The sequence below is a fragment of the Candoia aspera genome, chromosome 1, assembly GCF_035149785.1.
Source record: "Candoia aspera isolate rCanAsp1 chromosome 1, rCanAsp1.hap2, whole genome shotgun sequence".
Taxonomy (NCBI): Eukaryota; Metazoa; Chordata; class Lepidosauria; order Squamata; family Boidae; genus Candoia; species Candoia aspera.
The window spans coordinates 170,312,239-170,336,426 of NC_086153.1; the positions used below are offsets into that span (position 1 = coordinate 170,312,239).

The 24,188-nt window shown below is 39.2% G+C and overlaps 1 protein-coding gene across 1 annotated transcript in view; it reads right to left on the minus strand.

The window, feature by feature from the left end:
• The window catches only part of SPAG16 (sperm associated antigen 16), a 298,090-nt gene that overhangs the window by 120,716 nt on the left and 153,186 nt on the right, over positions 1-24,188 (minus strand). The window contains exon 14 of the mRNA XM_063317912.1: positions 20,274-20,400. Within this exon, the coding sequence (XP_063173982.1) occupies positions 20,274-20,400 (127 nt within the window). The remainder of the gene's footprint in view (positions 1-20,273; positions 20,401-24,188) is intronic.

Consider the following 24,188-nt stretch of genomic DNA (forward strand, 5'->3'; position numbering starts at 1 on the left):
ATCATCAATCGATTTCATGGGTTAGCAGTTTAAGTTTACTAAAGCACCAAATGTTTTGTTCTATTTTTTCCATGCAGAAATCATTCAGGCATTGTTGCTAGAGCTGAGTAAACACTTTTCATGTAAGAATTATACCTGTAAAGTACAGCATGGGACTTTTACCCTTAAAAGCTGTTACAATGAAGGTGGAAAGATATACTTTACTCTAGATTAAGGAATCAATGTGTTTCCCTTTTTGAAAAGGGTACAGCATTTGAAAAGGGTACTTCAGCAAAGGATCGTTACCTTGCCATGGTGCTGGAGCTTGAGCACCGCAATGATGCCATGAGCTAAACCGTGAAGGGCCACCCAAGAGGGGAAGGTCATGACAGAGAGGTCAGACTAAATGCGATCCCTGGGGAAGGTAATGGCAACCCACCCCAGTATTCTTGCCGTGAAAACTAAATGGATCAATACAACCAGAGATATGTCGGTATACCATCGGAAGATGAGACCCCCAGGTCGGAAGATGGTCAAAATGCTACTGGGGAGGAACAGAGGATGAGCTCAACTAGCCCCAGACGTGATGACGCAGCTAGCTCAAAGCCGAAAGGACGGCTAGTGGCCGACGGTGCTGGTGGTGAACGGCAAATCCGATGTTCTAAGGATCAACACACCATTGGAACCTGGAATGTAAGATCTATGAGCCAGGGCAAATTGGATGTGGTTATTGGTGAGATGTCAAGATTAAAGATAGACATTTTGGGCAGCAGTGAATTGAAATGGGCTGGAATGGGCCACTTCACATCAAATGACCACCAGATCTACTACTGTGGACAAGAGGACCACAGAAGAAATGGAGTAGCCTTCATAATTAATAGTAAAGTGGCTAAAGCAGTGCTTGGATACAATCCAAAAAATGATAGAATGATCTGAATTCAAATTCAGGGCAAGCCACCTAACATCACAGTGATCCAAATATACACCCCAACCACAGATGCTGAAGAAGCTGAAGTAGAGCAGTTCTATGAGGATCTACAGCACCTACTGGACAACACGCCTAAAAGAGATGCTATTTTCATCACAGGAGACTGGAATGCTAAGGTGGGCAGTCAAATGACACCTGGAATTACAGGTAAGCATGGCCTGGGAGAACAAAACGAAGCAGGCCATAGGCTGATAGAATTTTGCCAAGACAACTCACTCTGCATAACAAACACTCTCTTCCAACAACCTAAGAGACGGCTTTATACATGGACTTCACCAGATGGACAACACTGAAATCAGATTGACTACATCTTTGCAGCCAAAGGTGGCGGACATCTATACAGTCGGTAAAAACAAGACCCAGAGCTGACTGTAGTTCAGATCACGAACTTCTTATTGCACAATTTAGGATCAGACTAAAGAGATTAGGGAAGACCCACAGATCAGCTAGATATGAGCTCACTAATATTCCTAAGGAATATGCAGTGGAGGTGAATAGATTTAAGGGACTGGACTTAGTAGATAGGGTCCCGGAAGAACTATGGACAGAAGTTCACAAGATTGTTCAGGAGGCGGCAACAAAATACATCCCAAAGAAAGAGAAAACCAAGAGGGCAAAATGGCTGTCTGCTGAGACACTAGAAGTAGCCCAAGAAAGAAGGAAAGCAAAAGGCAACAGTGATAGGGGGAGATATGCCCAATGAAATGCAAAATTCCAGAGGTTAGCCAGAAGAGATAAGGAATTATTTTTAAACAAGCAATGCGCGGAAGTGGAAGAAGACAATAGAATAGGAAGGACAAGAGACCTCTTCCAGAAAATTAGAAACATTGGAGGTAAATTCCAGGCAAAAATGGGTATGATCAAAAACAAAGATGGCCAGGACCTAACAGAAGAAGAAGAGATCAAGAAAAGGTGGCAAGAATATACAGAAGACCTGTATAGGAAGGATAACAATAGCAGGGATAGCTTTGACGGTGTGGGCAGTGAGCTAGAGCCAGACATCCTGAAGAGTGAGGTTGAATGGGCCTTAAGAAGCATTGCTAATAACAAGGCAGCAGGAGACGACAGCATCCCAGCTGAACTGTTCAAAATCTTGCAAGATGATGCTGTCAAGGTAATGCATGCTATATGCCAGCAAATTTGGAAAACACAAGAATGGCCATCAGACTGGAAAAAATCAATTTATATCCCCATACCAAAAAAGGGAAACACTAAAGAATGTTCAAACTATCGAACAGTGGCACTCATTTCACATGCCAGTAAGGTAATGCTCAAGATCCTGCAAGGTAGACTTCAGCAATTCATGGAGCGAGAATTGCCAGATGTACAAGCTGGGTTTAGAAAAGGCAGAGGAACTAGGGGCGAAATTGCCAATATCCGCTGGATAATGGAAAAAGCCAGGGAGTTTCAGAAAAACATCTATTTCTGTTTTATTGACTATTCTAAAGCCTTTGACTGTGTGGACCATAACAAATTGTGGCAAGTTCTTAGCGGTATGGGGATACCAAGTCATCTTGTATGCCTCCTGAAGAATCTATATAACGACCAAGTAGCAACAGCAAGAACAGACCACGGAACAACGGACTGGCTTAAGATTGGGAAAGGAGTACGGCAGGGCTGTATACTCTCACCCTACCTATTCAACTTATATGCAGAACACATCATGCGACATGCTGGGCTTGAGGAATCCAAGGCTGGAGTTAAAATCTCTGGAAGAAACATTAACAATCTCAGATATGCAGATGATACCACTTTGATGGCTGAAAGCGAAGAGGAACTGAAGAGCCTTATGATGAAGGTGAAAGAAGAAAGTGCAAAAGCTGGTTTGCAGCTAAACCTCAAAAAAACCAAGATTATGGCAACCAGCTTGATTGATAACTGGCAAATAGAGGGAGAAAATGTAGAAGCAGTGAAAGACTTTGTATTTCTAGGTGCAAAGATTACTGCAGATGCTGACTGCAGTCAGGAAATCAGAAGATGCTTAATCCTTGGGAGAAGAGCAATGACAAATCTCGATAAAATAGTTAAGAGCAGAGACATCACACTGACAACAAAGGCCCGCATAGTTAAAGCAATGGTGTTCCCCGTAGTAACATATGGCTGCGATAGCTGGACCATAAGGAAGGCTGAGAGAAGGAAGATAGATGCTTTTGAACTGTGGTGTTGGAGGAAAATTCTGAGAGTGCCTTGGACTGCAAGTAGATCCAACCAGTCCATCCTCCAGGAAATAAAGCCAGACTGCTCACTTGAGGGAATGATATTGAAGGCAAAACTGAAATACTTTGGCCACATAATGAGAAGACAGGACACCCTGGAGAAGATGCTGATGCTAGGGAGAGTGGAAGGCAAAAGGAAGAGGGGCCAACCAAGGGCAAGATGGATGGATGATATTCTAGAGGTGACGGACTCGTCCCTGGGGGAGCTGGGGGTGTTGACGACTGACAGGATTCTCTGGCGTGGGCTGGTCCATGAAGTCACGAAGAGTCGGAAGTGACTGAACAAATAAACAACAAACAGCATTTTACTACCGTACTGCAAAAGGAAAATATTTTTTAAAAGCAATTAATACTTGAAAAAAGCAACTTTGAATAACTGCACAGAATTGCTGTTAGAATGTCAGATTATAATTGAGAAGAACAAAATTCAAATTGTCACTCAGAACGTGCAAGATATATTGCATGTCCTTTGGCCAATAACTCCCAGTTAGTTAACTTTGGGTTTCCCAAGATAGATAAAGTCGCAACATTGTTTCTTGTAGATAATGTGCTGAATTATGAGCAGAACAAAATATAAAAAATTCAGAAAAAAACTCTTGTAAAGATCAGTAGGGGCTTTAGGGATTAAATTACAAAATTTACATATCATATTATTTGTAAGGAGAACATCTGAGTAAAATGTAGAGCATTGTTTAAAGTTGAGCAGTACTTGACAAAGCACAGGTGGCAAATGATCTGCACAGGTGCAAACCCTTGCGTGTCATATGCAGAGTTTATGAAGAAGAAGAATTTAATTCTAATTAAATTACAACTAGAAAATTCACACAATAAATCATCATTGTCTTGGACGTATTAAGGAAAAATGAGATTATAAATGCACTACATGATAGATATGGGTAAAAATGTAAAGATTCTCCTGAGCTGAGCTCAACTCCTAGTGACTTCATGGATCCTACCTTCCTCTGGGATGTTTTCTCCCAGCCTCCCCGTCTAGCTATAGCCCTCGGATCTTCTTGTATTCAGGTACTAACAAGCACTAAGTATTTAGCTTTTGTGGGATCAGCCAAGATCAGTCAGGTACTGCTACAACAGTCTGGCTCTATTTTGTGTAACATAAAGTCATCCTAATTTAGACTATGCTGTATGTTCACAACTACAACACTAGCGTTATCAAAATGTTATTGTTTTATTGTAATAATTGGAAACACCATTTTGAAGTAGTAGGCAAGATTATTCTGTCTGGATAATTAAAAATTGCTACTGGCTTTAGGTCTTGCAAGATGATGCTGTCAAGGTAATGCATGCTATATGCCAGCAAATTTGGAAAACACAAGAATGGCCATCAGACTGGAAAAAATCAACTTATATCCCCATACCAAAAAAGGGAAACACTAAAGAATGTTCAAACTATCGAACAGTGGCACTCATTTCACATGCCAGTAAGGTAATGCTCAAGATCCTGCAAGGTAGACTTCAGCAGTTCATGGAGCGAGAATTGCCAGATGTACAAGCTGGGTTTAGAAAAGGCAGAGGAACTAGAGACCAAATTGCCAATATCCGCTGGATAATGGAAAAAGCCAGGGAGTTTCAGAAAAACATCTATTTCTGTTTTATTGACTATTCTAAAGCCTTTGACTGTGTGGACCATAACAAATTGTGGCAAGTTCTTAGTGGTATGGGGATACCAAGTCATCTTGTATGCCTCCTGAAGAATCTGTATAACGACCAAGTAGCAACAGTAAGAACAGACCACGGAACAACGGACTGGTTTAAGATTGGGAAAGGAGTACGGCAGGGCTGTATACTCTCACCCTACCTATTCAACTTGTATGCAGAACACATCATGCGACAAGCTGGCCTTGAGGAATCCAAGGCTGGAGTTAAAATCGCTGGAAGAAACATTAACAATCTCAGATATGCAGATGATACCACCTTGATGGCTGAAAGTGAAGAGGAACTGAGGAGCCTTATGATGAAGGTGAAAGAAGAAAGTGCAAAAGCTGGTTTGCAGCTAAACCTCAAAAAAACCAAGATTATGGCAACCAGCTTGATTGATAACTGGCAAATAGAGGGAGAAAATGTAGAAGCAGTGAAAGACTTTGTATTTCTAGGTGCAAAGATTACTGCAGATGCTGACTGCAGTCAGGAAATCCGAAGATGCTTAATCCTTGGGAGAAGACCAATGACAAATCTCGATAAAATAGTTAAGAGCAGAGACATCACACTGACAACAAAGGCCCGCATAGTTAAAGCAATGGTGTTCCCTGTAGTAACATATGGCTGCGAGAGCTGGACCATAAGGAAGGCTGAGCGAAGGAAGATCGATGCTTTTGAACTGTGGTGTTGGAGGAAAATTCTGAGAGTGCCTTGGACTGCAAGAAGATCCAACCAGTCCATCCTCCAGGAAATAAAGCCAGACTGCTCACTTGAGGGAATGATATTAAAGGCAAAACTGAAATACTTTGGCCACATAATGAGAAGACAGGACACCCTGGAGAAGATGCTGATGCTAGGGAGAGTGGAAGGCAAAAGGAAGAGGGGCCGACCAAGGGCAAGATGGATGGATGATATTCTAGAGGTGACGGACTCGTCCCTGGGGGAGCTGGGGGTGTTGACGACCGACAGGAAGCTCTGGCGTGGGCTGGTCCATGAAGTCACGAAGAGTCGGAAGCGACTAAACGAATAAACAACAACAACTGGCTTTAGGAAAAGCAGGGAATGGGAATGATGTCCCTCCTGATCCCATGCACCTCTCAGGTTACCTCAAGTGGCTACGTTCCTGCTTTTCTGTCTGTAACATTTCAGGTCCATATGTACTTCATTGGGCAGATAGTCTGACTTTAATACTTGAAGTTTAATTTAATTTAATAATACTTCCCATTTTTTCCCTTTTTCATGTGCTTAATATGTTTTGTTACTTTGCTTCTTTATTAAGAAGCTTATAAAATAACAAAACACAAAAAGGAAATCTAAGTATATTTAAGTAGAAGATTATTTAAAGTCATATGAAACAAGAACAACACATGCAACACAAATCATTTTTTTATTTCTTTGGACTATTGTATTTCAATTTAGAATTCATTCTGTGCTTTCCAAGTAATTCATGTCTAGCCTCCATGGATTTCAGTAGAGCCAATCATATCAACAGTCATTCTCAATTCCTGCCTTATGGCTGTTCTTGTCTTTTGTTTTAGAGTGAACTTTCTTTAATATAAATGTAAAGGTGCCTTCAAAGCAAGCTTGACTCCTTGTGACTACATTTATATCTATCCAGTTTTCTTGACAATCTTATGAAAGTTGCCTCTCACCACCTTCTTCCAGGATATTTTTTTCAATTTCCTAGTCTAGCAAAGCAGGACTGGAAATAGTAACACTGGCTGACCTTGCACAGCTTTTCAGATACCTGACTGGTAAGTTTGACTAGGTGCCCCACCAAATAAGGCTCTCCTTACATATGTAGTTGTTAATGTAACTCTCCTTGAAATATTTTTTAATGTGAACTACCCAGCCTTTTATCTGTTTTCCTATACTTCCAAAATGCAGATTTTTAAAGCGTAATTTGATTCAGTGTAAGCTTGCTTTTTTTTTTTTTTTTTTTTGAGAGCCAGTTTGGTGTAATGGTTAAAGCACCAGGCTAGAAGCCTTAAGTTCTAGTCCTGCTTTAGGCATGAAGCCAGCTGGGTGACCTTGGACCAGTTACTCTCCCTCAGCCCTAGGAAGAGCAAACCATTTATTTATTTATATGTACCAAATGTATATGGCCGCCATCTCACAAAAAGTGACTCTGGGCAGCGTACAACAAAGATATAAAATGATAAACATATCAAAAAACAGCCATTATTTAAACAGTTTTTAAAAATCAAGGCATACAAGAGATTAGATGTTAACAGCCACAATGGAGCCACCTCAAGATCTCACTGGTCCCCTGAGACCCCCAGACCTGATGACATAGCCAGATCTTGAGCGACTTCTGGAAAATAAGGAGGGATGGAGCTAACCTCATTTTGGGGAGCAGGGAGGATGTTCCACAAGGCGGGCACCACGGCAGAGAATGGCCATCCCCTGGGACCCACCAAGTGTAGTTCCCTAAGAGACAGGACCAGCAGCATGCCTCTCCTGCCGGATCTGATGAGACAGGCAGATGTAACCAGGGAAAGGCAGTCCCCAAAATAACCTGGCCCCATGCCATGAAGGGCTTTAAAGTCACAACCAGCACTTGAATTGGACCCAGAAGTACACTGGCACCCAATGTAGCTCACAGAGCAGAGGTGTGACATGTGCAATTCTAGAAGCACACAAAATTGCCCACACTGCTGCATTTTGCACCAGCTGAAGCTTCCAGATACTCTTCAAAGACAGCCCCATGTACAGCGCATTACAGTAATCCAATTGGGAGGTGACTAAGGCATGAGTGGCTCTGAGCAGAGGCCTCCGATTTAGGAATGGGTGCAACTGGTGCACAACATGAAGCTGTGCAAAGGCCCTCCTAGTCACGACTGCCACCTGCTCTTCAAGCAGGAGTCGTGAATCCTGGAAGATCTCCAGATTGCACACTGGGTCTGTCTGAGGCAGTGCAACCCCAACCAGCACTAAAGATGGCATAATCCCAGAACTGGCAGGCCCCAAAACCCAGAGCCACCCAGTCTTGTCAGGGTTCAGCTGAAAGGTTGTTGTTCCCCATCCAGACCCTCACAGCTTCCAGACACCGGGATAAGATGTTCATGGCATTGCTTAATTCACCAAGGGAAGAGATATATAGTTGGGTATCATCAGCATACTGATGTTATCTCACACTATGGCAACAGATGAGCTCACCCAGCGGCCTCATGTAGATGTTGAATAAGAGTGGGCAAAGCACCGAACCCTGTGGCGCCCCACATAGTAGGGGCCGAGGGCGGGACCTCTCCTCCCCAATCATCACTGGAGTCAATACTGACTTGAAGGTTTTTTTTCCCCATTACAAAGCTAAAATTGTATTAGGGAAAGTTGCAAATAGAAGCAAATTCACCTTTTCAAACTGATCTTTAGATAGCTTCAGATGGGTCAGAATACTAAGAGAGAAAAAATTAACAAGATTCATGAGGTGCAACTATCTAATATTTACAGTATAGCTGTTGCACACAGGACAGAGACTGCACTCCTTTACTTTGCAAAGTAAGGGATGTATTTGGCACCTTTGAGGAAACTAACATATGCCATAAAATGTTAGCTGTGGGACCCGTTCCAGAACCAAACTTAGCCCTTTCATCCCTCCCCAATCAAAAGGACAGAACTTATGCTTAACAGCCACAAAATATACAATGATTTCAGACAGAGGTTCTTCTCCTACCAATCAACTGGAAATAATAGCAAAAGCCATTGGTACTTGTAAGGGAAGAAGATGACAGATACAATTGGTAGAATGAGAGTCAGAAGAAATCAGAGAGCATGCTTTTCAGAATAATATATTCTTGCATAGCCTTTGCAAGCATGATTCCAAAGAACACAGAGACACAATCAATTGCCCATCCTTACAAAAATAAGCTCATTAAACAAAACAGAAGAAATTAGCAAACAAAATACTTGCCATAATTTCTCAGTTCATTAGAAAACAACAGGCTACCTTCAAATTTAAAAAGAGTGCAATGGAAATAGTTAATTCAAACAATGAATTAATGAAAAGCAGATGGCTGCAAATTTTGTATAAGCTCAAAACTAATATAATTAAAGGGAAAGTTCTAGGACTCAAGTATAACTTCCGGTATTAGTTTTAATTCATCTTTGCATTTTTAATGCAACGTTGAATTGCATTTTTAAATGAAATGATTTCATTTAAAAATGCAGTCATTTCATTTAAAAATGCAAAGTCATTCCTAGTATACCTAACATTCACAGTGGCAAATAGCACAAATCAAGGTCAATACTAAGTAATATTGGATGATATCCTCAGGCTTCCATGTTCACACAAGAACAATTATGCTTCTTACAAGTTGGTCAGTCATCTACTCTCAGCCTAGCCTATGCTACATTTCAAAGGAAAAGGAAAAGTGGGATATAAAAGCACTAGATAAACAAACAGTACATAAACACAAATAAATTTAACCTTTGATTTTGATTTTGATTCTGATTCTGATCCTGATTTCATTTTCAATTGTGCATCCCATAGGCAAAAGGTCAAACCTTTAATCAAGTCAGGAAATAGCAGATCTAAAAGCACAGTACATGTGACATGCTACTGCTTGGCATAGGTCAAGGAATGCAAAGCATAATCTTTACATATCTTGACTGGATTGTTTCGAAGGCCTTATATCTTTATATCTGTATGAAGTTGCACTCCATACAGAAGAATGCTTAGCACTTTGGCTACAAATAATTCAATTGCTAGGATAACTTGCTGAGATGGGTGGCTATAGAAATAGAAGAAATAAATAAATAAAATTATTATTGCTGCAACTTAGTGAATCTAATTATAGCATCAACTTCCTTTTGAGCATGTATTGTAAATTCTCATTTTTCCCCCAACTGATGGAGGACTGAAGGTGGATTCCTAAATATTTAAAAACTGCTCAATTTGGGTATCACTGATTTTCCAGTTATGATGGCAGTTGGTAAGACTCTTAGAAAATAAGGCAACCTTCACTTTTTCATCATGGCAGAATATTCCTCGTGCCTGATATCTCCACCAAAGGCTAAGCTGAGTCAGGGAAAGAATGACAGTATTGTTGGCATATAGGCTGATCATCTAGTGAGGGGGAATGGAATGCACATTTTCAGTCAGTCTGTACTATTGAATTAATGTAAAAATTAAATAATAAGTGCGTAACAATACATCCCTGTTTGATTCTGTTTCAAGCGGGGATTGGTGCAGTAAGACTTCTACTGGTAGCACATTGGACCTGTGTGTAGGTATTCTCATACAGCAATCTATGGACATGACTGCAAGTTTTCCTGATAGTCTCTCTCTACAGATCAAATCAGAACTAGCCTTCAGATCAATGAAGGTGGCACAGAGAGTTTCTTGAGCATGACTGGAGTATTTTTCTGCCAGATGAACAGAGATATAATGGTCTAAACTTGATCAAACAAGTCTAAAGCTGTCTGACTTCTCAGCATATCCAATCAAGGAATTTATTATAAAGGTGCTTAGCACACAGTTTAATTATAATAGTGGCTGGGATGGATTTATTACCTTTTTAAAATACTGGAATTGTTATAAATGGACCCCGCTATTTGCGTATCTATAAGAAATGGCCAATGCAGTTGAATAAGGATGCCAGCACAGGAGCCCACCATACAGAATTTTATTTTAGGAGTTCCACAAGAATCAAACTTCTCCTAGTAGCTTTACAATCATCTAGCTGAGCAGTGAATTTGGAAACCTCTGATGTAGTGACAGGGGACCCAATCAGTGTGGGTGTCAAAAATTACTGTCAGCCCCCCCCCCCCCAATCCAAGGATGGTTGCATTGTTTGATCATGTGTGCCCTGATAATTTACTGTGTGTCAAGAAAGGAGGGGGAGAGGTGGCTGGCTGGAATGCTGGCTGGCAGGAATATGAATTGCTGCTATTTGAGCTAATTGCCTGCAATCAGGGTCACATCGGTTGGAGACATTTCTGCCTGGGAAAAAGCTGACTGTTGGGAGATAGATGGGAATGGATCTGTGACAATTTGAGGGGATGGACTGTAGAGACTTTTAGTGATGCCGTTTGGCACTCCTTTCTCAGTCGTGGCTTTTTCTCTTGCTCTGTACATACGTTTCATTAAACCTAGAATCTGCATTTCACTTTTGTGCATGAAATGAGTTTTTATTGGAACTAAAAGTGTCAATGCTTACATACTACTCATGTGCCCAATTCATTGCTTATTAAATAGTTCACAGAAGTGTTTGATCTATGCCTCAAATAGGATTGAATTCTTAGCCCCAGAGCCATATTTTGGAGCTGAATAGGCAACCGTAGGCAGTAGAGTTTTTCTTCTGGGCTGGTCCTGTAGCTTCTCACAGTTGGCCATTTGCTGTATCAATTCTTATATTTCCAGGGGGCAAAAAGCTCCTGAGATTGATGTTCACTGCTACACTTGGTGGTTTTACATAATCAATTAAATTAGCCTTGGCTAGAGAACTTTCTTTATCAAACAAGGTCTTGGAAAACATTGGAGTGAGTTTCTGACCAGAAGTAATATTAGATTTCAGGAGTTCCTGCATGACATTATATGTTGGTAAACATTTAGGGCTTCATAAACATCCTTCCCATCCCCCAAAGACTGTTTAAGGTGGAATGTTTTAGATGTATTAAAAAGCTATATAAGACTACGCCCCCAAGGATATTAGTCCACTTAGTTTGGGAGTTCTACACCCAGTCTCTTCCAAGCCTTTCTCGTTTTGCCTACAGAGCTGGGTGTTAAGAGCAAAATTCTCAATTAAGTTGAAAATGACAGCTGTCAAGATGGAGAGCTACTTTAAAACCAATGCCACCAGAGGGTAATTTAGGGGCTATTATTACATCATTAATGGTGTAGCACACGTAAGTCCCAGAAAGCGAACTGTCCCTCTGAATTGCCTGTCAGTAGGTCAATTTTAATAGCCAAATGGGCTAACATTCCGTCCCCATTAATAATTCCTTTAACTTTAGAATTGCAAGGTCCAAACTGAGGTAGGTTATTGAGAATAACACTTAAAATGTTAAAATCTGGAAAAAGAGATTCATTGTTAGGACCCAGTCTGCTTGTTAAATCTCCAGCTAAAGGGGAAGTAGTACAATAGTTGTCCTTGAGCAAATACAAAGTTTCCTTATTTTGGAATAGCAACCAGTGATAAACATTAAGTTACCCAAAGCTTTGGCTTCCAATTTTCAACCTAGAGTAATAGCCAGAGAATTACAAAGAAAAGGAACAAGCAACTCCATATAATTTAGTGGAGATTTGAATACCAATACTCCTATGAGCCCAGCCATCTTTTAAGTTAGGACTTACTTGAAGTAAGCAGAATATGCAACCTTCTAACTCCACAGAATCTCATTCCTACTTTTTTTTTTGCAAAAATAATAAAAATTTCAAGCTTTCTTAAAAGGCAGATGAAAGCAGGGTCTTCTTGTTTGGAATGCCAGCCTGCTATATTCCATGAAATCAACCATAGATTATGTGAGATACCCAAATGTCATTCAGCAATAATTACCTCTGAGCTTATTTCAGGGTGGTTCATTGTTATGTGAGCAGAAGATGCTAAGACACTTGGAATCAAGTTAATCTCATATGATCTAATTCAATACTTTTGGTTGGGCTCTCCGATGAATAAACATCCTCCAGGAATTAAGCTGCAGCTAGACTGGACATGAGATCAGTGACATAAAAATCTTCAGTATTTTCATTGTTTTGACACTTCTCTACAACTTTTAACTTAAAAAAACCCTTTTGGTTAAATTCCTCAAATAGTTGAACTCAACAGATGATCGTAGTTAATGGGCTGAATAGGAAGAGGATAAGATAGAGCTATCTTCAAATTACAGAGGTCTATAGAAGCTGTGTTGATGATAGGATAGGACTGTTGAATTTACTTCTCAGAATTATAAACTTGGGAGCTGGATGTTGAAATTGATTTCAAGGAGACTACATCAATATGAAGTCCTGATAAAATCCCCTAATCTCTGAAAAATGATAGGTTGGTCCTTTGGCAGCTTAGTAAAATAACTTTTTAATTAAAATTTTCTCTAGAACATCTGGGGATGACAGTTAAAGGCTCCCTAAATAAGACTTGCCTATCTCTTTTCAAGACTGTCTTATCCAGCAGGTTGGGATTATTTGAATAATCCTTCTCAGTTAATTTGCTTGAAATTATATCTGTGCTTTTTGTTAAGCAGCTATGGGTCACAAAAGCACGTTTTGAACAAATTTGGAAAGACACCAGAAATCTCCTTATTTTAAACAACATAAGTGGAATAGCTGGAATTTAAAATTTAACTAAAACTAAAATTTAATTCAGATTCCAAAGCCACTGAAAGCCATTCTATCACTTCCACAGTAATTTGGGATACTGGAACATGAAGCAGCTGGCACAAAGAGAAAATGGTTGTCTTATGTTACTGAACCAAATTTTGAGGGGTGAATTCCTGGTTGAACCATTTCTTGTTGACAAGTTTATTTTTTCTTGGAAAAAGAGCTATAGCCTGTGATCTGGCCTATTGTGGCCTCCCAGCCCAATCTCCGTTAATGCTTGGACTGGAGAAAGCTATGTTAGAGGTCAAACAGACTTAGACCTACAGAATGACAGTTCTAAAGCTTCAAACTATTGTTATTGGGTTTCAATAGTAGATTTTCCCCATTCCCAACTATTTTTAAAAAATAATCTCCATCTCACACAGAAGGACATTTACAACTAGAGAGATTTAAGGCCTTCCCCTCAAAGGGTTGGAGGGGAAGTTCAGTAACGTTCCATATTCAGAGAGCCTCTGTCTATGCTTAGATGATGTCATAAAGACAATCTCACACATCTTGCTGGGCTGTTCCTTGTATTATCCTTGGTACTCTGAGATTATTTCCTCTCATTATTAAATGTACAGGTTGGCTTGAAATAAAGGTCATGTGCCTTCTACTAGCAGACCACTCTTCTGAATTTCAATGAAAGTTGCTAAATTCTGTTCAGTTGCAATTGCTGTCAGAAGGTGTTGAGTTTGAATCAGACTTGACTGAATACTGTCTTGGGCAAAAAGGAAATCTATTCATCTGGGACCTAGTTTTTATTTGCTCCAGAAATGTTAGTGTATTATAAATGCAGTTTTTGCAACTGCCGGACATTAGTTACCTAGTCAATGCTCCCCTTAAATGTTTTAATTATTTACTTCATTTGTACAGGCATTCCAATTCAGGATCAACAGATTAGTTATCAAAAGACAGCTTTTATGATCCTCTTTTGCATTTTATTTAGTCTTTTTTCACCTTATCAATGGCTGTGAACATTAGGCAACTTACTCTACTAAGGCCTGCCTCCTTCTGTACTTTTCACAATAATAGGAATTTAGCTCTTCTTAAACGTGCTCAATAATATAGCTAGCTCAGCATGCTACTGTAGTCTCCCATTGAAACACCAGCACCTTTCTTTCTATGTTATTTTTTTCCTCTCTGTTTCAACATTATATATAAACATAAAATCATAGAAATGGAAGGGGCTGTTAAGGCCATGAAGTCCAATCCCCTGCTCAGCTTAGGAATCCAAATTAAAACTTTTAGGGTCAGATAGCTCTCTAGCCTCAAATGTGCAGGTAACACCTAGCTAGGAAAATTGGTTAATGCCTTACAGGTCAAAAGAATGATTTAAGTGACCCTGACAGACTTGAACACTGGGCCAAATCCAGCTGGATTTGAATATTCAGTAGGGTCAAGTGTAAGGTCTTGCATCTGGCAGGAAAAATTAAACACATATATACAGGAATGCCCATGCAATCCTGGGCTGCATTAACAGTAACCAATTGCCTTACTTCCAATTCATGGGTGGTAATAACATTGTCTTTTTTAGAAACTCCTATTCACAGAATTAGAACAGAACAGAACAATCGAATGTAAGGCTTGGAAGGGATCTTGCAGTTCATCTGGTCTAATTGTAGGACTCCACAACTACAGCATTCTGACAGATGGCCACCCAGCCTTTGTTTATACACCTTAAATGAAAGAGAGTCAGACATTTCCTAGAAGAAATTTGGCGGTTTGTGTCTCCAAAATAATTAAAGCCTCCCACCACTTCTATTTGATGGCTTCACTGAAAATCTCCAATTTGTTTCTGGAAGGCATCATCCTTGGTTGAGAAGGCAATAGCAGACATCAGCTATCATATCCTTTACCTTATATTAACCCAGATGCTCTCTTCAGCATTGCTAAGTTTATTCATTTGGATTTCTAGGCAAGATTAGATATTTTTAACATACAGGGCAACTTCTCCCTTTTTCTCTATGTTCTATTCCTTCTGAACAAATTGTATCCTTCAACTGCTATATTCCACCCATAGAACTCAACCTATCAGGTCTCAATCTCTATTATTTACATTAACTAATATTTCCCTTCCTGTCCTAAGAGTTCAAACTCATATTGTTTATTTTCCATGATCTGAGCATTAGTGTACAGAGCACAAAGGCCATTAAATGTATGAGTTTGATTCTGATTTTTAATTGAGTGGTTTAATAGATCCCATTAAAGCATGCTTCTGCAGTGCTTATCTCTTTATCTGAGGTCCTTAATTCAGGATTTTTGCTTCCTATCTATATAGAATTCAGTTTGAAGTATCCCAGAGCAAGCTTACCATGCTTTAGCAAATCCATTTCTATAAGTTCCTATGAGGTGTCACTCATCTTGTGCCAGTACTATAAATAATTCAGACCATGATTCCAAAAAACAATTTTGCCACAAATATCATTGAATAGGCAGTCATTCACTTGAGATATTCTTTCTCTTTCACATCTTCAGCAGATTGGAAGGATGGATGAAAACATGACTAGTGGGACCTCATTGGGATTATCTCAGAAATGGACATCAAAAAGATCAGTTAATTATCAGGTAAGTAATTTGCATGACACAGGAAATGCTGGATGACTGGTGGACTTAGTCAACCTTCTCTGGGTTCATTTGGTTGGATTTGATTAGATGGGTTTTGGAAATGAGCATAAGACACCTGCCCCACATCCCAGTTAAGCATGTTGTGCAAACATAGCCTCATAATACTCTTCTCCTAATTGCTATGTGTTTCTCTTGGCACACAGTTTCATACCAACTTAAAATTTGTTTTGGAAAATGTCTTATGCATCCATGCAGATTATACACTTATACCTGAGAAGGAAACTGCTATGTATATAGTACAATTTCCAATCAGTTGTGTTCTTACAACAAGCCCCATTGATCTTACTTTCCTGACTGACCAACTTTCTGCACAGTTATAACATGTAAGCCTTGAAAGAGCCTCCAGGACTGAAAACCCAACAGCACTGAAAAGTCAATGCATTTTGAAAAAAAGAAAACAATGTTAAGATCTTTTTTCCTACTTGTTAAGAGAAGGCTCTCATCTTCCACAAAGTCTTTTTTGGGCTATCATTGACATTCAGCTCCCAGCTCTAACAACAACAGAAAAGATTGATTTGTAAACCCTATTATCATTGTGTTCTCTCCCTCTGGTGCTTCCAGAGACTTTGCGCAGAAGGAAACTAAAGAGTAAATATGGACAAGAAAAAGCATCTTGCCTAGTATGGAGAAAGTTGATTACAAATTCACTTTTCAGCTAGGAAGAACATTTCTGCACAATTCAAATAGCCTCAGGGGTTTCTCTAGACAACCCCAGCTGGAAGACTGAATAATGGTATGATAAGGGCAGTACACCAGAGATCATAAATCCATCATTGATATAAAGGCTGTAGATAGGGTTCCATTTTAACAGCTTCGGCCCAAATAACTAGAGTGCTCCTCTCCCCTTTTCTTTAAAAATGTTCTGTACTAAAAACATTACCTTCTATGCTTATGTTCTCAAAAGGAAGGAACTATGAACGCTACACACCATGCAATGGAATGGAGGACTTAGGCAAGGAAGAATCTAGAAAAGGAGATGGTTTAGTATATCTACAGAGTCAGATGTATTGTATTATGTTAGGATTCATCAATTAGGAATTTCTGAGCTTGGTTTCACAAATTAAAAACACTCTACATTTGAACAGCTAATAAGCTACCTAGTAATGCATCTATTATTGTTGTCATTCACATTTCTTTCCAAGTGCAGAAGTATGAATATAGAGTTTTCTTTCAACAGTGGAAGTTACTTATTAGCAATTGCTCCATATTTATTTTCCAAGTTTTCTATTGAGGGCTTAGGGGTGAATAAAGAAAATGATTCAGTTAGAACCCAGTTATTCAGAGCTTCCAATAAAGGAATACCTCAGATCTGAGCCTTGAATAGTCAACATGCTTCGAGAAAGAATAAGCCTCTTCTAAGTGTGGCCTGCTAAATCTTTACACAGACAAGCTACATAGTAATATCATATAAATAGAATTAAGCACAAAGGCAGCATTAAGAAAGATATTGATATGACTAGTATGATGTTCTGTCTGTTTCTAAATCCTGGAATGTACTATGATTCCTGTTTTTTTTTTAGGTATGGAAGAGACAGGAGTCTTTTTTTTATTATTATTTTAATGCTGATTGAGACCTACACTGCCTCTCCTGGCAACCCCTCAGAGTACTCCCTCCAGTCTTTAAGGGAGTGGGATCCATAGGCCTATTTTGTTCTTCATTTCCAAGTACAATAGAAGCCCAGTGTATCAGCTTTACCTTTAAAAACATGAATGGAAGCAGCAGTTGATTCTCCTTACCTCAGTTCAGAAAACCAAAACAAACAAACAAACAAACCCAGAGTTGGGCCACTTTTTGCACTTGAATCCAACCCCTTTCTCAGTACAAAAATTGAAATTAAAGCATCCCTAACAGAAGGCTCAGTAGCCAGTGAAGGAAAGCCCACCCCCACTTTTGGGTACAGTTGTTCCTCCCCAACTGGACCTATACCCTCCTATAACTTAAATACAGTATTGTGTGCACAATTCTAGAATGAGAGAGCAGGTCTTGGCTGGGGGAAGTCTACTGTGTCATCTTTTCAGGTATTTTAGAAGTAATGAGCTCTTGTTGAATGTGACTGTCAAGTCACTTGCTAACCAGAATGTTTTGTGGTACTTTGTTAAATTATATGCTGAAATCAGGATATATATTGTCTACAGAGTTCCCATAATCTCTGAAGGAAATTATCCAATTATACAACACAGTTTGGCAAGAGGTGTTCTTGACAGTTTGGTCCTGGAGCAATTATTACCCTACAAAAGCCCAGCAGACACACACATCTTCACTTTACATATAAAAGAAGGCCACACAGGGGCCAACCATACTTCCCTTAAGCAAGAGTTCCAGAATTGGGGCACTGGGAAGGCTCTACTCCTAGACACTGCCCTATGAACTGATCAACCAGTAGGATCATGAATAGGCACTCTCAACTGAGTTTGGCTTGCTGGATGGAATGTGTGCTGGGAGATCTTTTTAGTAGTTAGTTCCTAAATTGTTTAGAGCTTTAGCTTTATAGACTAATATTCAAGGCGTTGGTTATCATCTTTAAAGCCCTACATGGGATGGCTCCAGGTTACCTGAGGGACTGTCTCATCAACTCGTCCTACCTGGTCAGGCAGAGAAGGCATATTACAGGCCCCATCCATGAGAGATTGTCGAATGGTGAAGCCCAGGAAGTGAGCCTTCTCTGCTGTGGCCCCTGACGTATGGAACACTCTTCCCCCAGAGGTGAAGCAGGCCCCCCCTCTCCTGGCCTTCCTGTAAAGGGTAAAGACCTGGCTCTGCCATCTTGCTTGGGGCAGGAGGTGGGTAATCAATCCTGGGGGTGGTTAGCACCCTAAAGTGGCCCCCGTGTATTTATGAATTTAAATTAAGAATGTTTAATATTGCCATCCTGGATTTTATATTTTATATTTATATTTATGCTTTTATTTAAGATATACTGTTTTTATTGTATTTTAATCTGTATTTATTTTTAGTCTTATTGTAAACCGCCCAGAGTCCCTCTTTTGAGGGAGATGGGTGGTGACCAAATCGAAATATAAATTTATTTATTTATTTTTCAAATTTCTATCACCGCCCATCTCTCCTGAAAAGGGGACTCTGGGTGGTTAAACAAACAAACAAATAAATAAATAAAATATCGTTACTGTAAATAGGGTCAGGTAGCTCATAGGCCACAAGTGCCATGCTCTTGTGACCACTTAACACTCTTGTGTTCTGCAGATATAACCCATACAGAATGTTCTGAGGTAGCACATGTGTCAGTCCAACAAGATGAGATTAAGAAACCAATGCTATATAGGTCAGGACTGCTTTTATTGTCACGGCTATAGTAACAGAATCTTGCAAGTCTGACTGTGCTTCCCCCTCCCTTGCTTTATCTTCATGTGAACTAGGGAGGGGCCTCTCTGAGATATTTACTCAAACTAATTTCCTGGCTCAAGTTCAAGCCGCTTTTATCTGACTGTTGTCTTGCTAGCAGCTCTTCCTCCTTTCCTTCAAGACCATTCCCTATTCCCTCTACAGCATGACAAGGCAGGAGAGTTATTAGGATTCAGTGAGGCTTGGTTATCCCAGTTCCAGTAAGATAGTAGCTGGGGTGCCAGCTGAAACTGAGCACAGATGTTCCTCCCCAACTGTACCTTTAGTAGCAGACTGAAATCAAAGGGAGATCCCAAGCTAACTCCTGGGTCTGAGGACCAGCTATCTACAGAATCTCCATTTTACCTGGATTCAGTTTCACTTTACTGGCCTTCATCATTTCCTCCAGATAACTGCCAACTGCCTGATTAAGCTTCTCCTGATTAAGTTGGAAAAAAGAAATACACTGTCATCCAATTCCAAAGCTCCTAATAACTGCCCTAGAGTTTAATACAGATACTGAACAACAAGGGAGAAAGAACTGTGCCCTTTTAGACTGCGCCATGGGGCTGAACAGAACTCTCCCACTATCACTCTCTGGTGGCAATTCTGCAGATAGGAATGGAACAACCATAACATTCCCAAGGCACTGAACTGCTGCAGTAATATTACATCATGACCAGTAATGCAAAGAGCTTGGAAAGTTCCAGCAGAATCACAATGTAGAACTCACCTTGTCTCATAATAAACATCATCCATCAGGGCAACCAAGACTTCTTCAATGCAATATTCAGGCCTGAAGCCAGACTGAACAGATCTAGATAATTGGCTTTTTCCAAACTGAGTGCCACCATACTAACACTTTGCCCAAGACTTAAGGACATTAACAGAAACAAGCATTTCACTGTTACCAGCAAAAGGAGGCTTACAGTAGATGCCCCTGTGACCACCGCAGAAAGATATATGATCTAGTCTACCACAAATCACAACAGCTCAAAATAAATGTTTGAAAACAATACATCCCATACAACTATTGGTCATGTAACACACAGTAGACTCTAAATATAGTTTCTGTAGCCACACATTTTCTCCCCAGAACTTGATTTGTAATTGAAACAGCTTGCCCAGTTTATATGAATTAGTAATAGATCCCAAAGCAATAAGCTTGCCTACCGTTCTGGCATCCCACAGAGATAAAGTCTTGTCTGCAGAGCTGGTGAGAATAATATTGGAGAAAGGAAGGAACTCAATGCTGTTTACTGAATCCTTATGGCCACGTAAGGTATACCTGCATCGTTCGCTGTAAAATAATACAATTACGTATCCTGAGTGATTGTTGTGAAGTAAATTAGCAAGAATAAATGACAATATGAGTTGGCATCAACAACTCACAAATGGACAATACAATTATCCCCCAATATTTATATCTTCTGTTTTAAGGAATTCAATTATTCACTGAATGTTAGAAACATTACAGTTAAATGTTCTTGAAAGACATTAAATATTAATAATGTAGTAGTGAATATATATGTAGACTATAAACTTGATATAAACTATGTTGTTAAAAAGAACAAATGTAAAGTAAGAAAACTAAAAGAAAATTAAAGACAAGCATTGCAAGGAAACAAGCCAAACAAGAGAAAGAAACATAAGCAGACAAAAATTATCATATTGTCTTCAATCTTATTGTTCGATCTTGTCTCTTCTTTAATAGAGAGAGCATTCAAAGGCTGAGCATTGATTAATTTTGCTACATAGACATCCTTCCAGGAATGCATGATCGCAGTCCAAGGACTATATATTCAAAGTTCTTCATAGACTGAGAGATTCCAAATTTAGAGGATATAGTTTAAAAGCACATTAACAATTCTGACTCTTATCTTATTTCAAGAGCCTGTTTTGCCATAACAACAACAACAACATCTAACCAATAAAGAAATGCCAGTGCACATGTCCATAGCATTAAGCACTAAAGTTTCTTCCTTATTACATCTTCAACACAGAAGGATGACAGCCAACCTTTTCTAAATATTACTGGAGGGGTCCAATACTCCCCCAAATGTTTTTAACTTATCCAATTTTTTAAATCACATGATACATATCTAACAATCATTAAACCCTGAAACCATTGATTAGGCAGTACTGGATACTCCAATTCTCTTTATCAGGGGTCAGCAAACTTTTTCTCTAAAGGACCAGATCCCACTCCTCCTCTGCTTCTGCAACTGCAGTTGGCAAGTCTGCAGGCCAAGGAGCATGGCAATCATTGGATGGTACTGGCCTGCCAGCAAAGTGGCCCCTGTTGCCCAGGACACCCCACCCCCACCCCTTGTCCCCACCCCTCACCCAAGGAGCTTGCCTAAGGCTCAGGCCTGGTGATCTGCTGCCTGCCCACCTGTCTTCTGCTCTATATTTTATTCTAATATACTGTGTAAATAATCAAGATAAACAGTCTATCTTAATTACAACAGGTCCTTCCAATTGAGAAACCTAATTCCAGTTTTTTTTACTCAATATACTTTTATGTGTAATCTTATATTACTGTTAAAATAAATTTCGTGGAAATACATGAAATACTGAAAATCTTAGAAAATGTTTAACTCCATAGTTTTATAAGTACAGAGTATCATCCTTCCAAATCTTTCAGATTGCTTACAAAATGATAGGAACTTAAAACCTTTTATTGCATCATACCAATTTCTGGTTTATCAGTTTTGCATCTATTCAGTCAGAACACTGTTCTGATACAGTTTCTTTATTTCATTGTATTTAAATTATACATATATTTCCCAAATAATCATTTTGTACATAGTTACCATTAAATACATATTAAGAATAGTACTGTAACATTCAAACAAGTGCACAATCCACATTAGTGTGGGTGACATGGATCAGAGAGGTTCTCTTTCTTTTTTTAAATAGTTCTTATTAGTCCATTTTCAAAAAAACAAACATAAAATAATGTAAAATAAAATAAAAATGAACAATGTACCCTATACAAATACTCAAGGAAATAAAAACATTTTACAAACAAGAAAAAGAAGAAACAAAGAAAAACTGTTTACAACAATATCCTGAGTTCACCTGATCTTGTAAGTCTTAAAAGAAAAAACTAAGCTTTTAGTGCTGACCAAGCCTGTCCAAGATATTTTTTTCCACAGGGAAAGAAAATATGGTATGTTCTGATTAACCAAATATGTAATTTTCTCAACATTGCTAAGTCTGAAATCTCTGCAATCCAATCCTTTACATTGGGTGTTACAGTATTTTTCCATCTCTGAGGAGTATTCTTTTTGCTATTATTAGAGCATGGAAAACACATCATTGTGCGGAACATGTTAAATTCCAAATAGTTGGCATATAATTCAATACAATATACATGTCTTTAAAAATCAGAGTTTTCTCAATAACTCTGTCAATGTATTGTATAACATTACTCCAAAAGGGATGTAGAGAAGGGCATGACTATAGCAAATGAGTTAAAATGCCCTCAAATTTCTTGCAATACCAACATACATAATCATTAGTCCATCCTTTACAAAACATTCTAGATGGTGTCCAGTAGATAAGAAAAACAATATTTGGATAGATTAATTTAAACTTTAAGTCAGAGGACATAAACTTGGTGTTTTTCAAAACTTGAATCCATTGGTTGAAAAGAATTGGAGTTTTCAATTCTTGATTCCAAGCTTCTTATGTATTTGTTATAGATATTTTAAACTGTTCCTTTAGTTTTTGACAGAAAAAAAGGTAGGTTTGGATTCTGAGATTGAATTCTTCAGTATTAATAACATACCAGCTGTTTTGGAAGCTAAAGCATCCGGTCCATATTGAACTGTCAAGACATACTTTAACTAGATATACCTCCATTCTTGGGTTGATCGTAAAAACAAATCTGTTTGTAGTTGCTGACAAGGTTTAAATAGATAGACAGACAGAAATTGATCTAGTGTAATTAGGCCCTTTTGCACCCATTATTTCCAGTAAAAAGCTACCATTGATTTTAAGTGTAGACTTATTCCAGAAAGTTATGCCGTAAGTGTTCATGTGATTCCGTATTAAAACCAAATTTATCACCTAATAGGGCCCAAATATGTTAGATTTGATCCTTTTTCCCCTGCTAAATTGACTTAATTGGGAAAGCCAAGTTTAAAAATTTGGAAAAAGATAGTGATATGGAAAAATTGGATGGAAGCAGGGATATTGAGTTTGGATCAATTGACAGATGATGCAGATGAATTTTTAACATATCCTGTGTTAAGAGATAAATATCATCTAACAGATGTAACTCAGTGGCAATATTTACAGTTACAACATTTGTTAACCGCATTGTTTGGACCAGCAGCATTTTCAGCTTCTGAGACACCTGAGATACTAGAACAACTTGTTAAATCCTTTAAAATTAGACAATGGGAGAGCATTTCAACTTCTATGGCAAGAGCGTCAATGGACTTCAAGCTACGACTTATACAACAAAAAATAATATTTAGAATTGGTTGGACTCCATTACCTTTGTATAGAAAAGGATTGTCTAAGACAACATGCTGTTGGAGATGTAATAAGGACAATGCTTCTTTGATTATGGGCTGCATGTTGTTGTTTATTCGTTTAGTCGTTTCCGACTCTTCGTGACTTCATGGACCAGCCCACGCCAGAGCTTCCTGTCGGTCGTCAACACCCCCAGCTCCCCCAGGGACGAGTCCATCACCTCTAGAATATTATCCATCCATCTTGCCCTTGGTCAGCCCCTCTTCCTTTTGCCTTCCACTCTCCCTAGCATCAGCATCTTCTCCAGGGTGTCCTGTCTTCTCATTATGTGGCCAAAGTATTTCAGTTTTGCCTTCAATATCATTCCCTCAAGTGAGCAGTCTGGCTTTATTTCCTGGAGGATGGACTGGTTGGATCTTCTTGCAGTCCAAGGCACTCTCAGAATTTTCCTCCAACACCACAGTTCAAAAGCATCTATCTTCCTTCTCTCAGCCTTCCTTATGGTCCAGCTCTCGCAGCCATATGTTACTACGGGGAACACCATTGCTTTAACTATGCGGGCCTTTGTTGTCAGTGTGATGTCTCTGCTCTTAACTATTT